At 42.3% G+C, this 14,401-nt stretch overlaps 2 protein-coding genes across 5 annotated transcripts in view; one reads left to right on the top strand and one right to left on the bottom strand.

Annotated features, from left to right (window-relative positions):
- LOC143497400 (uncharacterized) overlaps positions 1–9,743 on the top strand; it is a 127,986-nt gene extending 118,243 nt beyond the window's left edge. For 2 of the 4 annotated variants that reach the window (XM_076993308.1, XM_076993310.1), the window contains exons 14-19: positions 5,165–5,277; positions 5,369–5,586; positions 5,909–6,165; positions 6,408–6,518; positions 6,617–6,776; positions 7,498–9,743. In XM_076993308.1, the coding sequence (XP_076849423.1) occupies positions 5,165–5,277; positions 5,369–5,586; positions 5,909–6,165; positions 6,408–6,518; positions 6,617–6,776; positions 7,498–7,775 (1,137 nt within the window). In that variant the 3' untranslated portion in view covers positions 7,776–9,743. The remainder of the gene's footprint in view (positions 1–5,164; positions 5,278–5,368; positions 5,587–5,908; positions 6,166–6,407; positions 6,519–6,616; positions 6,777–7,497) is intronic. The other 2 variants (XR_013125879.1, XM_076993309.1) reach the window with 2 other exon arrangements.
- Positions 9,744–11,316: 1,573 nt separating this feature from the next.
- Positions 11,317–14,401, bottom strand: part of LOC143497403 (GTPase IMAP family member 8-like) — a 31,615-nt gene continuing 28,530 nt past the window's right edge. Inside the window, exon 6 of the mRNA XM_076993321.1 lies at positions 11,317–11,817. Coding sequence (XP_076849436.1) covers positions 11,537–11,817 — 281 coding nt within the window. The 3' untranslated portion in view covers positions 11,317–11,536. The remainder of the gene's footprint in view (positions 11,818–14,401) is intronic.

The following is a 14,401-nucleotide window of genomic DNA, read 5'->3' as shown; positions in this document are numbered from 1 at the left end:
AATCAGCAGTGATCTGTTGCAGCTATTTCCCTCCCTACTTTAGGGAGAGAGCTGTAGCAGGTCACTGCAGAATCATTTGGTCCCCAAGCTGTGCGATATCAGTCAGCTTTGTCTTCCTGTTGGTCTCGTGCTACGTTGCTGGTGTTTAGTTACCATTTTCTCTTGCCAGAGGTGGGGACTCGAGTCACATGACTTGGACTCGAGTCAGACTCGAGTCATTAATATTAAGACTTTTGACTTGACTTGAAAAAATATTCAGAGACTTAGACTTGACTTGGACTTTTACACCAATAACTTGGGACTTGAATTGGACTTGAACCTGTTTACTTGCAAAGACTTGATTTTTTTACCCCAAATCTAAATTTTAAAACGCATATTAATATTTATAAAGTGCGCCCCATTAATTTCATTTCCGTCCTTCTGACGCAGACCAGTCCTCTGCTTTTCCACACTCTGTACGTGTGTGTGTGCATGAGCTGCAGCACAACCAATCAAATGGGGGGTTGGCGAACGTAAATTTTTACCGGGCGGGGTGTAAAATGGACACAAATTAAGTATTATATCGCGATCGATCGATCGCCAGTGGTTGGTGCCAGAGCGAACTAGTAACTCATTGAATCATAGATGTGGATCAGAGGTAAATAAACTAGATTTTTTTCCGTCGTGAGAAATCGGATGTGTGGTGTGAGAGCGTGTGAAGACGATCAAATGCGTGTGTCTCACGCTCAATGCGTGAGAGTTGGCAACCCTGGGTTCTGTATCTGAACTCGAAGAAGAGAGTCTCTCTCTGTCACCATCATAATATCCAGTTCTATCTCAGCATGGATTGTGTATTTGAAGACATCTACGTCGAGAAAAAAATATATTGACAAAAGTGGAGCGAGTTTTCAGCTATGGGGACATCATTCATCGTGCACAAATGACATACAGACTTTTGGCCAGCAAATGCAATGCAGAATAGTTTACTGAAATGTCTAAAGTTGCAGATTCCTGTTAATTGTTCAGTTCTTATATTTGTTTGTCTTGTGTCACTCACACATGTTCTCCAAGAAACCAGATAAGAGAAGAGAGGGAAAATGCTGTTATGGTTCTTTGTATTGTACTGTGAAAATATCAGCACTTTTTATTTGAACATGGAGTTCTACTTATGACTTTTTCACAGAATATTTATTTCTGGAAAATTGTAGTTTAAAGTATGAATATTTTTGCAGCTAAGTTTAACAAATTGAACTGTGCAATAAAGAGGTGTAATTTTAATTTTTTTTATACTTCGTGTTTTCAGTTGCACATGTTTTATCAAGATTTGAGGAGAATACAGATTTAAAAAAGAACGCATGTCTATTATTTACATTTAACAACATTGGTAAAAAAAAAAAGACTCGAAAGGACTTGAAATTCCAAGTTTCAGACTTGGGACTTGACTTGACTGTTGCCTGTCTTGACTCGAGACTTGACTTGACTTGAGTGTCTTTGCTTGAGACTTGACTCGGGACTTGAGGTATAAAGACTTGGACTTACTTGAGACTTGCAAAACACTGACTTGGTCCCACCTCTGTCTCTTGCTCTCTCTTGTTCACTTTACTTATTCAGTTACTTACCTTCTGCGTCGCTTCCTGGCCTTCCTCAAGTTTACCTCCCACTGTTATTTTCCTGTCCAGCTCTGCTTTTGTTTGGGAAGGGTTTTTTGTTCTATGCGGCGTTTGCCAGCTAGCCAGTTACTTCCCCTGGCGTCTTTTGTTTCCGAGTTTTTCACGTCCTTTGCGTTTGCGTTTATTATTTTCTCCCATGATTTTTGCAGTTGAGCTTATTACACACGTTGAGTATTATGCTTATTTTTCTGTTTAGGGTTTTCTTTTTTGTGTGTGTCTGCCTGCCTCTCTCTCTGTTCTACAGCTTTAGTTGCCTGCACTTTAGTTCAGGCCGGCACTTGGATCCACACCTCTCTCTTTAAACCACGCAGTGGTTTCATTTATTGAACCCCACCACGTCAAAAAACGATTCAGCCCAACATGGACGCAGCCGTGTCTCGTGAGACTGAGGAACTCAGAGCGACACTGGCAAGACAAGGCCAGCTGCTAGGGAGGCATGAACAGGCACTCCACCAGATCATGGAGCAGCTGAACTTGGCTGTGGCTGTGCAGGCGATTGGGCAGGCATCTCCCTCGCCCTGTGAGTCACCCAGTACTCCACCTGTAGCACCATCTGCTGCTGCTGCTCGACTTGAGCCAGTTCTCCCATCCCCTGCTCGCTACTCTGAGGATCCTGAAGAGTGCAGGGATTTCTTGTTACAATGTTCCTTAGTTTTTGAACAGCAACCCTCGCGTTTCCCCACCGAACAAGCTAAAACTGCATGTCCTGATGTTGCTCTCAGGCAAAGCTGTAATATGGGCAACACCGGTCTGAGAAAAGCTGAATCATGCTCCACATATGAGCGATTTGCCACTGCCATGTGGAGTGCCTTCTACCATTCCACATCTGGGGAGTAGTAGGTCCTCGCTTATTGCAAACACTCAGTGGCCGAGTACTCCCTTTATTTCTGCATTCTGGCAGCAGAAAGCGGGTGGGGGTCGGAAGCACTCATGGCAGTCTATCTAGAGGGGCTCTCTGATGAGTTGAAAGATGAACTAGCTCTCTGTGATCCATCAGAGGATCTCGAAGCTCATTAGTCTCACAGTGTGGCTTGATAATCGACGCCGGGACCGCAAGTGTGCCCGACGGTCCTAACACCGCCCACAGGTGAGACTATTTGTAACCCTGACCGCGAGAACCCAGTGATGACCACACTCCACAACCTATGCAGTTGGGACATATAAGACTATCACGGCAGGAGAGACAGGCGCACTTGCAAGAAGGCAGATGCCTCTATTGTGGGAAAGGGGGACACCAGCATTTTGGCCACTACGAATACCTTGTCATGCCTCCCGAAGGGATCCGTCCCAAGGGATCAATAAAGCTCGCTCTATCTATCTATCTATCTATCTATCTATCTATCTATCTATCTATCTATCTATCTATCTATCTATCTATCTATCTATCTATGCCCTTTGGCCTTATGAACGCGCCTGCTGTATTCCAGCGGTTCATAAACGAAGTTTTACGGGAGGCCCTTGACCAACTCCTCCTAGAAATTTTACGGGAGGCCCTTGACCAACTCCTCCTAGAAAATCACTTAATTGTTAAGCTTGAGAAATCCTTTTTCCACGTTCAGGTGGTGGCCTTCGTTGGGTTGAAAGTAGGTCAGAACACCTTAGCCATGGATACCTACAAGGTTCGGGCAGTTACTCAGTGGCTTGTGCCCACTTCGCTCTGCCTGGTTCAGAGGTTCCTGGGGTTCGCTAACTTTTACAGCCGCTTCATCAAGGATTTCAGTACATTGGCGGCCCCCCTCATAGCTCTCACAAGAAAGACCCCGAAAGATCCCTTTACATGGTTTCCTGAGACCTAGCAGGCTTTTGAGGCCCTCAAGGGCTGGTTCGTTTCCGCTCCGGTCCTGTGCATGCCCGAACCTGATCTTCCATTCATTGTGGAGGTTGATGCCTCTGACCATGGGGTCGGAGCCATCCTCTCCCAAAGGTCGGGTACTCCCCCCAAGCTCCACCCATGTGCCTGCTATTCGCATCACTTCTCCCCTGCTAAACGCAACTACGAGTTGCTGTAAAGAGTTGCTGGCAGTAAAGTTGGCACTGGAAGAGTGAAGGCATTGGCTGGAGGGGGCCAGGCATCCGTTCCTGGTATGGACGGATCATAAGAACCTGGCCTACCTCCAGCAGGCCAAGCGACTAAATCCTAGACAAGTACGGTGGTCCCTATTCTTTGGGCTATTTGACTTCACCCTGTCCTATCGCCTGGGGATGAAAAATGTCAAGCCTGACGCCATCTCCTCTCAGTGGGAGACACCACCCAACCAAGCTCCTCCCAGCACCTTTACCCCAGCCGCAAAAATAATTGCCCCCATCCAATGGGATGTGGAAACCGCCATGAAACAGTCCGTAGACAGTGATCCTGGTCTGGGTGGGGGACCGTCCATGCGTCTGTATGTTCCTCTTGCCCTACGTAAGAAAGTTATAGAATGGGGGCATGACTCACCATTTGCCGCTCATCCGGGTTCACGACACACATTAGAGCTCATCCAAAGGAGATTCTGGTGGCCCGGTATGGACCAAGAGGTCGGACAGTTTGTTTCGGCTTGTGTGATGTGTACTAGCAACAAAGTGTCGCAGGCCAAACCCACCGGGTTGTTGCTTCTGCTCCCTATTCCATCCAGGCCATAGACTTAGTTACGGGTCTGCCTCACTCGGGCGGTAACACTGTCATATTAGTGATAGCAGGAGCAGACTCTCAGGTGTCTGGCATCTATCAACCCATCCTCCTGGTGCGAGCAGCTCCTCTGGATGGAGTATGCACACAACACACTGTGGCACTCGGCCCAGGGGATGTCGCCTTTCAAGTGCCTGTATGGTTACACTCCGCCCATGTTTGCAGACCAGGAGGAGGAGGTTGCGGTTCCAGGAGCCCGAGCCTTAGTACGACGTTGTTGGTTGGCCTGGCAGAGGGCCCACAACGTTTTGTCAGCCTCCGCAAAATATTTCAGACACATAAAACCTTGGAAAACCCATACACACAGGCAGTGAGCCGGGGAGCTATGAGTAAGCCCACTCCTGCCCTCTGCCTTTCACCATGGATACTTCAGAAAAAGATAAAGTTCAGCCTTTCTCTAGAGGTTTGGTTTCTGAACCCAAACTGTGCATTGAGGTGAGCCAAAATATATCTAGTTGGCATTTCTCAGCCTCATGCACTGGCTTTCTCCTTTGCAACCAAAGAGGTCACATTGCATTTCCCAAGAGGCAGCTTCATTAAACAAAGATCAGAATGCCAAGGCCCCCACCTTTGGCCACTGTTCAATGTACAATGCACCAGACCCCTAGTACTGCCTCTCTCACAGGTGGTGGGCCCATGGGAGAGTGGACCCATGTAGCTCCTTCTGAACTTGGCCTGGCCACATGGGTAAAGACCCGGCCACCAGGCGCACGCCAAGGAGCTCCTCCTCTATGTCTGGCTCCAGGGTGAGGCCCTGGTAACCCTAATCCAGGCAAAGGAAAATGGGTCCTGTTATTTGTAACTTCAATATGGGTTTTTATTGATCACTCTTTGGCCCATTACCTAGGACCAATTTGCCTTGGAAGACCCTACCTGGGGCATTGCCCACAACAATCTAACTCCTGGGACCATGCATGCACACAAACCCTTCCACCACGAGGGATCCACATCTTTTAACAGGTACAATATTTCTCTATTACAGTTTGTACCTTCACACAAACCATACAACCCACTCATTACACTGCTATATCCAACATATTCTGCCCTGCAGGTTCCAGTGCTCTCATGCTAGTCAGTTCCAGTGTAAAATCACCAAGCTCGTGTTTGAGATGGAGAAGAAAGGGGAGGTGCTGTACAAAATCGTCTCCTGGGACACGCATCTCATGGACGGGTTAGGAAACACGAAGCCTGCAGGACCCCTGTACAATATAGAGTGCATTGAAGGTTCAGTCAGCCATCTGCACCTCCCACACTGTGAGACAATTTATGGTAAAAAAGCTTAATTATTGGTCAATTCATTGTTAACATACATTTTTCTGTGCTTAGCATGTACTTAGCTTTAAAAATATTGCTGGAGCTCAAAACAATACTGTGTGATTTACTTTTATGTAGGCTTGCTGTCCATGTGCTTTGAAGAAAATTCTAATAGGAAATAACACTTTAAAAAATATTTTCTAAATTATCATTTTGTTCAGAAATTGTTCCTGTGAACATACCTTGTCACAGGAATAGTTCAGTCATCACATGAAGATAATTCAATGTTTCAGGTATTGTTTCTGAATAGATTGTAACATTTTCTTCATGTTTACAGAAGACAATCAGGTTGAACTGGCTGTGGCACATTTCACTGATAATAATGTGGAGATCTTACAACCACTGAAAGTGACAGACACACACGTGATTATTAAAGTCCAAGGTCTCTCCCTCTTTGGCCTCCTGATAAACCTGATCTTCATCTCCAGACCCATCAGTGCTCAAGTGTTGCTCTTCTATGAAAAGATAACTGGCACACAAAACAGGACAAAACTATTCATCCATTTGTTGCCAGGAAACGTTCCAGTAGAGGAGGTAATTACTGTGTATTAATGTCAGTTTATTTCACAATAATGGAAAAGTAGTTGCTAGGGACATCACTCCTGAATATCAGTAGATTAACTACCTGTAAGTTCTAACTGTGGTAATTATAATTATAAATATATAATAATAATTATAATTATAAATATATAATTATAATTATAATTAGCTTTAGGGCCTTATATTAGGTACTTTTATGTACTTCAATGTTAAATGTCTTCATACTTCTTATCCAGGTGGAGAAAAAGCGTAAAGGCTGCACATATTTTGAAACAAGCTCCGTATGTCAGCTGACACCAGATAGAAAATACACAGCATCCTGTGCCCCTTATATGCCCGAGCCAAAGGTAAACTACAGCCTGAGCAATCTGGGGTTTTAGAAAGTTCTACAATGGTGGCATGTTTTCATGTCGTCTTCTCTTCAAATGCTAATGTCCTTTTGAAGGTTGCCATGTTTCAGTGTGACTATGGCCCCAACTATCACCCCACATTTGTGATCTTCTGTGGGGATGAAGATGTTACCATGAGTGTTGTGGATGAAGATGGTATGGATGTGTGGGAGCCACATCAGATCTTTCTGATGGGTGTAAAAATGAATCAGACAGGTTAGTCAGTCAGCCTTTATAAAATACTTCCTTTCAAAAAATAATGTTAAGAATACTTTTGCCTTGTGAAAATCATTGTTCATCTCCAAACTGCTCCTGGATCATTGGGAGAAGTTGCTCTTGTAGGATGTTTTGATTTTGGATACCATTACTTTTTCATGGCAGTATTCTTAGGCAAAATTGAGCAAACCCACTCCCCAGCTTGAGAAGCAACCCCAGACATGAATTGTCTCAGGATGCTTCACTGTTTGAATGACACAGGACACACTATAGTACTCACCTTTTCTTCTCCAGACAATAATTTTTCCACACGTCCTTAACAGTCTGAAGGGGGCTTTATCAGAGAAAATTACTTTGCCCCAGTCCTCTGCAGTCCAGTCCCTATACTTCCTGCAGAATGACAATAATGTCCTTGATGGTGGCATTTTTTATGACCTTGTTAATGTCATATTAATGACAGTGACTGACTTTGCAATTAATTGCAATTCATCTAATCACTCTTCAAAATGTTCAATTTGATTTTGTTAAAGATGAAATCTGATTGCTGAGGTGCCTTTGAACTCACCAAGGCTGCATTTTTCTGAACTCATGCTTTTCTCAATCCCCAAATCCTTACATACATTTATTGGTGAATACAAGTTATGATAGGTTTGTAGGTCTAAACTGTACTTTGCCATACTTCGAGGAATAAATTGTAATGACTTTTGTCTCTATTTTTTAGATTCAGAGGTTGAATTTTTGGATAAACACATGGATGAACTCATTTCTCGAGTTGTGTCAGTAATGGAGATTGCAGATAGACTGAGTGTCAAAAACATGATTACTGATGAAACATACAGTCAAATACAAGCTGAAAAAATATCACAAGAGCAAATGAGGATCTTGTGCAAAGCGCTTAAGGCAGGAGGCCGAGCTGTGAAAGGAGAATTCTATCAAATCCTTAAGGAGAAGCAGGAGTACTTGGTGAAGGACCTAGAATCTGGACCTACTAAGGCATAGCTGATCCAGTGTTAATCAGGATCTTCAGCCATTTGAGATCTTACTTCTGTAATCAAGGAACAATGATGTTGTAGTGGAGATAGCCAAAGCCACTTCACCATCACACACAGAGATGACTCCTTCAGAGTGTGAGAGACTGACCTAATCTAATCCCTTAAAATGTTTGAGAAAGGTAAAGAAGATTTTCTACCCTTTCTTAGAATCCCAACCTTATCTGATCTCCTGAGTGTGGGGGAAAGGCCATAAAAGTGTTCTGGTCATGGTCACCCTTCCTCTGAAGGACACAAAGCTCACAACTCAGGAAGGACCTACACTTATAAACTCTAAATTCCAGCCTTAACTGATTCCCCAAGTTTTCAGCCAAATTTATCATCCCTTGAAAGTCCTTTGTTAAGATTCATAACTGAGGATGCAAATATTTCCGAGGTGTGATCTGTGGTTGATATAAACACATAACCTATGATCTCTCATGTATTCAGTAATAATTGATTCCATCATAATACCTTTTATTGTATAATCACCCCACATTGATGCATGTCTATGTCTATGACAGTGTGTGTTTCAGTAGTTTTGATCTACATGTCCCTGTATTCTTGAATTGTATTATGAATGCATGCATGCATATATATTCCTGTGTACTTGTGCGTATGCATCTATGTTTTTGTTTGTGTGCAAATGTAAGCACACCCATGTGTGCTTATGTGACCTCAGATTCATGCCTGTCTGTGCATTATGTGTCATTTATTGTCCAAAAGTAGGAATTAAGATTTGCTCAATGTTTAGAATGATAGAAACAAACTAATACTTAATTAGGCAGAGTATTACAAGTCAATTTATTTAGGAATAGGGGATTCTTGAATTGTGCTGCAGTTCGCCACCTAGTCTGCTTTTCGTCACCCATTAACTTGACCTGGGGGGGAGGGGCAGTTGTGACGATGCTCTTTCTCTCTCTCTCCTCCTCGAAGAACCTCCTATCCATACAGAGGTAATGAATATTCAGTAACCAAAATCCAGTGGTCAACTACGATCACACCCCTAAAAGTGAAATAAAACCCTTTTCTCGAGAAGAAACCGAGTTGTTGGAGTCACACCAAGATACTGCATCCAACCGAGTTAGTTGGAGAAATGCCAAGAGACTGCAACCAAGTTCGAATCCGAGTCCAACCTCCAAGATCTTCTTTAGTTTATTTCTCTAGAAAAGTATTAACCTAGTTTGTGTCGTCGTCAAAACTTGCTTTCATTCATCTAGTCTTTTAATTGAATTCCATTATTCATTTCTTAGTTAAATTTAAGTTACTTCTGTTTGGCCAACAGGCATAAATTTTAGTTTAGCTTTGAATAATCCTCGGCAAAGTAACCAACGCAACCAGATTTTGACTGCACCCCGCCAGCTGCGACCATGACGTCACTGCTAAGTCTTTGCCATTGGGCAGTCTCAGAGAGGCCGGCTCCGCAATATCTTAGCCACTGCAGGAGGAAGCGGGTCGTGCGCGGAGGATACGTTCCATACAGCGCGTCGATAGAACCTACGGGGACCACCCCTGGACGTGTCGTCCCTGCCCGCTCACCATTCATGCACTGATTTGGGGTTGCCAGTCTAATCGTTTGTCTCCAAATACTTCTATCCCTCCATAAAGTCTGGTTTCAATGTAATTGTTCATTGCACTCTTTCTAACTTCTTTCTGACCTCAATCCCCTACCTGGGTCTTACGCTAGTTAGAGACATCTTATGTTAGCTATATAATCCATTTATAATCAGAATGACCATAAATAGTTGTTTATTATTCTCTATTGTTGTTTCATTTTCGGTTTTTTATTGTTTTATTATTATATCGTTGGTTTAGATGAGTAGATTTACATATAGGTTTAGTTCCATTCCTGAGCCAAATCATTATATTCCTTATTATTCCTTATAATGCATCAATTGTGATATTAACCATTCAATAAATATGGACATTTATTCATTAATCTGGTCACATGTTGTGTTTATATTTCTATTTACAATAGTAATGATAGCATGTAATGCTATATACTGCTTGTAATACCCCTCCCCTCCTGTAGGGAGGTCAGAGAGAGATAAGAAAAAAAGAGAAGAAAAAGAATGAGTGCTGGAAGAGGTCTGAGTGATATTTAAATCACTATTTTTTTAACAATGCACTTATTATAAGACAAACTGTAAAATTTGGTGGAAAAATAAGCTCCTTAGATATTATTCAAAAGACCGAATACCTTTGGACCACCTCAAAAAATGGCCGTTTTCTCTTGTCCCACACATTGGGTGACCAACTCTTTTGCCAAATTTAACAATTAAAATAAGCTCTAAATAAATTGCTTCCTCTTGAATATTGTTGAAATGCATCTCCTTTACTTATGAAAACAACTTCTTTGGTCTACATTGTATTGCATGTCACAGTTTTTACACTATTAAATTGTGTCCCACAACATGGGCACAACCCTGTTACCATAAGGAATTTTATCTGGCAGAGAAAGGGTTAAAAATATTTGTTTACTGGCACAAAGGAATTTGCATCACAAGGACATTTCCTGCCCATATGGCAAGAAAAATGGTAAGTGCTCTAACAATTTTCAAGGTTTTTTCCCAAATATGTTTGTCCAAGTTGTGTGTGTCACTCAGTGAATGCAACCCTGTTCCTCATATTGTAAGACTAATATTGAGTAGAGTCAAAATTTACTTTATATACTTATATAACCATATTTGTCCTTTATCTTGTATACATAGCTAAATTTTACAGTTAGCATCTGTTCCTGGGGTAGACCACAACTTAGCCTAAATTTGCAACCCTGTTAGTCGCAACCCTGTTACTGCATACCAATTACATCTAATAAAAAAAAACTGCATCCATACCTGAGCTTGACAAATCAAACTTTTTGATAGTATATAACCTGTAGCTAATGAATATATGACGAAAAATGATCAAATTGAAGATAACATTTTCAGAAGTGACCAACCCTGAAATGTACCAAAATCCTGGAATGACCCCTAAACACAATTCTTAGGAAACTTATGATAGACTGAATTCACTTTCAAAAGAGAAAAATGTTTTTTTAGGAAAAAAAAGTCTAACCACTTTACCCATGTGGTTTTTACCTTCACAGTGTTCATGAAATAGTGGCTTCCTCCTAAATATTTGGTCACATGATCAAGTGTTTTTACCATTTCCTAACAACAAGGGGTGGCTCAACTTACCCCAGTCTCCCCTACAGATCTAGACATGTTTAACATAAATGCATTCACCTAAATGCATAGAATAAAAACACAACAAGAATCAACAAGAAAAATCCCCTGGGCTTTTAGTGTTATAGAGTCTTGAAGCCAGCTAGCCTCCGCTGGTCTGTACTAGAGCTCGTTGTAGGTGGGGAAAAACAGACTCCCCACATTTCCACAGCAGACAATGTGGCAAATTCTCATGTACAAACAACAAATGAATCTATATAAAAAAACATTTTCTTTTGTCTTACATTAAAATTAGTCTAACTAACTAAAACTGCGTAACATTATTATTACAGAATGGTGATTCAGATCTTCAGCTGTTCCCATCTATGGCATCACTCTCTCACTCTCAAACTGACCAACTGCCTCCAGTACATCCAGATGTATTGTTCATATGTAGTGGTCACTTGTCCATATGTAGAGGTCATTTGTTCATATGTAGAGGTCACTTGTCCGTATGTAGTGGTCACTTGTCCATATGTAGAGGTCACTTGTCCATATGTAGCGGTCACTTGTCCATATGTAGAGGTCACTTGTCCATTTGTTGCTTCGTGTCATTTATAGTCTCCTCTCTGAGATCATATTTGCTGGATTTATGTCTAAAGATTTGAAACTTTTTTTTAAATATGTCTTTTCTTTTGGATTCTGAACTGTGATCTGATTCAGGGATTTTCTGTGAAGAGCCAAACACAGTGTGAGTGTGTCTGTCTGAAGATGGTGTTGATCCATAAACAGACCTGCTGGTGGACCTCTGCTGTGATCTGAATGAACTTCTCAGAGATCCTCCATCTGAACTCTCATCTCCACTCTCTGTGGACGATGATGAAGAAAAGAGAAAAAAGAAAAACCGTGTTTACACATAACAGACCTAATGAGTCAAATCCATGTAATGAGCATGTAAATAAATAGATGATATATAAATGCATACTGAGAGCACCCGAACGAGGGAAGTCTGTTATTTTAAAATTAAACTTGTGTACGTGTGTTAGTTAAGAAATTGGGATAGGGTGGGAGTAGATAAACCGTTTGATGAATTAGTATAGGCCTCCCAGCATTAATGAATTAAGTGTGATTATTGGGTGTGTGTGTGAAGTGGTAGTAGGTGACGTGCCTTAATTAATGTGTGCTGTGGTGTGATTTTTGGGTTTTATAAAGTAGCACGTGATTGTGTGATCAGAAATGCTGGTAGAGACTTCTATTTTTAAACATTGAATGAGTTGGGGTAGGCGGCTGTGGGAAGGGAGTGCCGACTGGTGTACGGTGAGGACAGCCGATGATTTTTCCTTAAATAGCCCATGGGGGTGTGCAGTGATACACAGTGTCTGTAATTAAGAGTGTTTTGACGAAGGGGTTTTTTCCCGTGATATTTTAAAGAGGTATTACTTTAACAGGAGTGGGGGAATGTGTGTGTGCCATAGGTGTCATAGGTCTATTGGAGGGAAGGTCAGTCGTGCAGTAGGTAATTAAATTGTGACCATGAATAAATATTGTTATTTGGCTTAAACTAGTGTTGATGGTGTATTTTGGACGGTGAAGATTGATAAGGCTCGTCCGGACCGTACCGGAGAAACAAAGGTGGTGGCAGCTATTTAAATCAGGGATGGGCAACTGGCGACCCGCGTCCTTACTCAGTGCGGCCCGCAAATAGATCATTAATAATTAAAAGAAAAAAACTGATAGAGCAGAACCAGGGGCGAGGCTAGGGTATTTTTAGTGGTGCTAGAGCACCACCGTGAGGTTGCTCAGCACCCCCTGGCTCAACACATTTTAAAAATATTATATTATGCAAAAAACTTGCTCTGCACCTGCGCAATACTTTGGTTCGACTGGCCAATCTGGCAACCCTGCTTCAAAACGAGGCTTGTGACCAGTCCACTTATCAACTATATCTCTTCTGATTGGTTGGCACATTCACGCGACTGCTTGCTGCTAGAATTGTCTACAGCTTGGCATTGTGTTCTGGTCGTAAGCTAGCTGTTCACATTCTACATTTCTGGATCTGCGAGGCAGCCAGCACCTGAGCTGGGGTGAGAAGGTATGTTTCTTCACTGCAAAAAAAAAATCTTAACAAGTAAAATTAAGTAATTTTAAGGCAATAAATCTTTTTTTCTCTGATAAGAATTTTTTTATTTTTTCTAGCGTTTGTTTTTCTTTACTCCCAAAACAAATGTTGAGTTATCTTATAACTTAACTTAAGTTATCAATATTTGTCTCAGGCTCTGTTATCCCTGTGAAGCCACCGTCTTTTGAAATGAAGTCAAGATTGAATGTTGTAGGGGAAAACACAACTCAAAGCAAAACTAATACGGCTCCAAAATTTATAAATGTACTAGTTCGCCTTTTTTGGTGAGAAAAAATGTGCCTCTGTCGTGAGCACTGGGGGCTGGGCACCCCTAAAGACCAGATCCTAAAATCGCCCCTGAGCAGAACTTTTTTTTTTTTTTTTTTTTTTTAGATGTAAAACACAACGCAGGGCGGGATAACCGGGCAAGGAACAACACCGACACGGGAGAGGGGGGCGTAGCCCTACGTGACAAGATCAAAAAAGTTCTGCTCAGGGGCGATATAAAACACCTACACACACAGACACACACCTACACACACAGACACACACACACACACACCCACAGACACACACCTACACACACACACACACACACACACACTCGCTCTCTCACACACACACACGCACACCTATACAGACACCTAAACACACACACACACACACCTACACACACACACCTAAACACACACAGACACACACACACACACCTATACACACAGACACTCACTCGCTCACTCATTCACTCGCTCACACACACACACCTACACACACACAGACACACACACAGACACACACATATACAGACACACCTACACACACACCTGCACACAGACACACACACACACACACACATGTTATGCCTATGTTTGCAAGGCCCCTCTGATCTGAGTGTGACATGCCACTCATGTGCATGAATTCACACACACACACACACACACACACACACACACACACACACACACACACACACACACACACACACACACCTACAGACACAGACACACACACAGACACACACATATACAGACACACCTACACACACACCTGCACACAGACACACACACACACACACACATGTTATGCCTATGTTTGCAAGGCACACTCTGATCTGAGTGTGATGAATTCACACACACACACCTACACACACAGACACACACACAGACACACATACACACATACACACACACCTACAGACACAGACACACACACACACACACATGTTATGCCTATGTTTGCAAGGCACACTCTGATCTGAGTGTGATGAATTCACACACACACACGCACACACACACACTCACTCACTCACTCACACACCTACACACACCTACA

Source organism: Brachyhypopomus gauderio, unplaced genomic scaffold (genome assembly GCF_052324685.1).
Source record: "Brachyhypopomus gauderio isolate BG-103 unplaced genomic scaffold, BGAUD_0.2 sc110, whole genome shotgun sequence".
NCBI classification, from domain to species: Eukaryota; Metazoa; Chordata; class Actinopteri; order Gymnotiformes; family Hypopomidae; genus Brachyhypopomus; species Brachyhypopomus gauderio.
This window is presented reverse-complemented; position numbering and strand designations above follow the sequence as displayed.